The sequence below is a fragment of the Plasmodium gallinaceum genome, assembly GCF_900005855.1.
Source record: "Plasmodium gallinaceum strain 8A genome assembly, contig: PGAL8A_v1_66, whole genome shotgun sequence".
NCBI lineage: Eukaryota > Apicomplexa > Aconoidasida > Haemosporida > Plasmodiidae > Plasmodium > Plasmodium gallinaceum.
In genome coordinates, this window is record NW_021628226.1 from 57,337 (window position 1) to 60,728 (window position 3,392).

Sequence of the window (3,392 nt, forward strand, 5' to 3'; positions counted from 1 at the left end):
TTATTTTTTTTTTTTTTTTTTTTTGAATATTGTTTAATTTTAATTATTTATATCTTTTGGAATAAAATTTTTTCAGTTGAAAAAAAAAAAAATAGTCTTTTCTTTTTTTTTTTTTTTATTAAAAATAAAAAAAAAAAAATGAACATTAAAATAATTTAAATAAAATTGTTCCTAATGAAAAAATCAAATTTATTTTAAAATTGATACAGTTAAAAAGCGGAAAATTATTTAATAGTTGGTTTTAGTATTTAATGAAACAAATTTTTTAGTATAATTATGTATATTTATGATTATTTTTAAATTGTTATAAGAGATTGAATTTATTTGTAAATTCAGAAGAAAAATAGATGCAATCTTAATTTTCAACAGTAAAAATAATATAGTAAAATTTTCTTAGTTATAAATTTAAGTTAAATTATGTATTCATATTTTTTTTATTTTTTTTTTTCAATATTATAAAAAATCGAATAATTTCAATTTTTATATTAAAATGTGTAAAATAAAATATAAGAATTAACAAAAAAGGATAACTATATAAATGCAAATACTTTTATATTTATTTCTATGTTGTAAAAAGAAAATTAAAAAAAGATGAAAAAAAATATAAAAAACATATATTGGTAATTTAAAGAAATAACTAAGTATTCTATAAACAAGAAATCCATAAAATGGATATATTATTCTTATTATTGTTTTTTTTTTTTATTGAAATTAATTGTAAAAATTTTAATTTGATTTCCCTTAAAAATATTCTTTATATTAACAATACAGATAACAAAAAAATATTAAAATTATATAAATTGAACTATGGAAGAAAAAAATTTACGTTTGTATGTAAAAATGATAAAAAACTTAAAAAAAAGAAAAAAATAAAATATTTTATAAAAAGTAGTGTTATTAATAAAAAATATAGTATTATGAGAAAAATTAAAACATTAATATATACAAAAAAAGATGAAGATTATAATGATACATATAATTCAATTAATAAAGATAAGAATCTTAGTGAAGAATATGAGAAGAATAATTTAATAAAAAACGATAAAGATTTCATTGACCAAATAAAGAAAAACATGAACCCAAATGATGAAGTAACATATAAATATGTAGAAGATATGGAATTAAAAAAAATAAATATTAGAGGAGTAGATATTGAATATAGAATATATAACTTAGAAGAGGGTATATATATAGTAGATGAAGAAAATTATGAAAAAATAAAAAAACTATGGAATGAAGAGGAATTAAAAAAAGCAAAAGAAAATTTTGAAGAAAGTTTTGATATAAAAAATCAAGGGATTAAAGATAATGAATGGATAATGTTCCCATTAGATTATGAAGAAAATAAAAATATAAAATTAATAAAAGCTGATTTTGATAATCCTACATACGATTATATATTAACCTATTATGATAAAGAAAGAGATTATTATTGGAAATATAAAAGAAGAAATTTTTATAAAATGTTTCGAAATACTATACATGAAAAACCACCATATAAATCTGAATTAGAAAAAGACAAAAGATTTTATGGTAAAGAAATTATTATACCTAAAAAAGAATTAGATAACAAAATATTTAGACAACCAATGTTAAGTGATGTTCTGACTGATGGATATAGTAAGGAACCAATCGGTTTAGAATCGTGGAGATTTGTTAAATATCCTTATGGTAATTTAATTGAACATCAAAAATATAGTCAATTGTATTGTGTTAAAAAAAATAATAATGATAAACCAGATATGAGATATTATTATTTGGGTAATAGTAATTTAGCAGTCTCTGAAATATGCATAGGTACAATGAATTTTGGTAATTATGTAAATGAAAAATTAGCACATGAATTATTTGATTATGCATATGAGGAATTCCAAGTAAATTTTTTTGATACAGCAGAAATATATCCCTTACCTGTTAATGAGAATTTGTATGGTTTATCAGAAGAAATATTAGGAAATTGGTTAGAATCCAAAGGAAAAGCAAACAGACATAAATTTGTTATAAGTACTAAAATATGTGGTAGAACTAACAAAATTCCATGGCTTAAAAAATATAAGACAAAAAAATTGGAGGAAAAAAAAAGAGAGGAAGAGATAAAAAAAAAAAGTGAGCAATCTTTGCTATCATCCAATGGAGAGAATAATTTTAATAGTAATGGTCCTGAGAAATTATATAAATTAAAAAAGAAGGAAGAATTATATTTAAAAAAAGATTATGAAATGATAAACAAACTAGAGGAGATTGAAAAATATAATGATGATAATAATCTTATAACATTAACAAAAGAAAATATAATATCCAGTGTAGATGATAGTTTAAAAAGATTAAAAACTAATTATATTGATTTATTACAATTGCATTGGCCTGATAGATATTACCCAAATCAATCTTCGGGAGATTATAGTGATGTATTATTTGATTATAATAAATATTATGATGATTTTGTTCCATTTATAGAACAATTGCAGGCAATAGATGAATTAAAAAAAAAAGGAAAAATAAGAGAATGGGGATTGAGTAATGAAACTCCTTTTGGTTTATTAAAATTTTATGAATTATGTAAAAATTTGCATATATCTCCACCTGTATCTATACAATTAGAATATAATTTATTATGTCGAAATGATGTAGAAAAAGGATTTTTAGAAATTTCAAGACCACAAAATACTAATATATCTATTTTAGCATATTCTCCATTATGTGCTGGTATTTTAACGGGGAAATATTTGGAATATACCGATTATACTACCAAGGGAAGAATGCAAAAGTTTCCTTCTTATATGAAAAGATTAAGGGGGTCTTTAGCTACATATATTATTAGAGAATTATATTATTTAAGTCAGAAATATTATTTTCCTAATTTAACAGTAGCTGCATTAAAATGGGTTTATACAAGATCATTTATTACTTCTACTATTATTGGAATTTCTGATTTTTTACAGTTAAGAGAAAATTTATATTCATTAACAGACAATTTTTTATTTACGGATAAGCTGGAAAGAGAAATAAATGCTTTGCATTGGAAATTTAGAGATCCAATAAGAATAATACAATAACTTTATATCATTAAAAAATATATATTTACTCTCCTTTTAGTTATATATATTATACTTTTCAAGTATTCGTGAAAATTTGATATTTTTTATATATATAAAAAAGAAAATCATCTTTGTTTTTTTTATTAGTACATAATTTTTTTTTTTTTTTTTTTTTTATATATATTTGTATGAAAATTTTCATATTATTTTAAATAAAAATCTTTTAATAATTTTATTTTTAATTATAAATTTATTACTTTTTCTTTTTCTTTTACTTTTTTTTCTCTTTTTTTTTCATTCTTATTTCCATTTTTTTTTTTTTTTTTTTTTTTTTTTTTTTTTTTTTTTTTTTTA

The 3,392-nt window shown here is 19.3% G+C and overlaps 1 protein-coding gene across 1 annotated transcript; it reads left to right on the forward strand.

Moving 5' to 3' along the window:
• Positions 1-668: 668 nt before the first annotated feature.
• Positions 669-3,056, forward strand: PGAL8A_00171100 (aldehyde reductase, putative; the record flags this gene model as incomplete). Its single annotated transcript, XM_028670032.1, has 1 exon — positions 669-3,056. One exon carries the CDS (start codon positions 669-671, stop codon positions 3,054-3,056), a length of 2,388 nt encoding a protein of 795 aa, XP_028526825.1.
• Between the last annotated feature and the right edge of the window lie 336 nt (positions 3,057-3,392).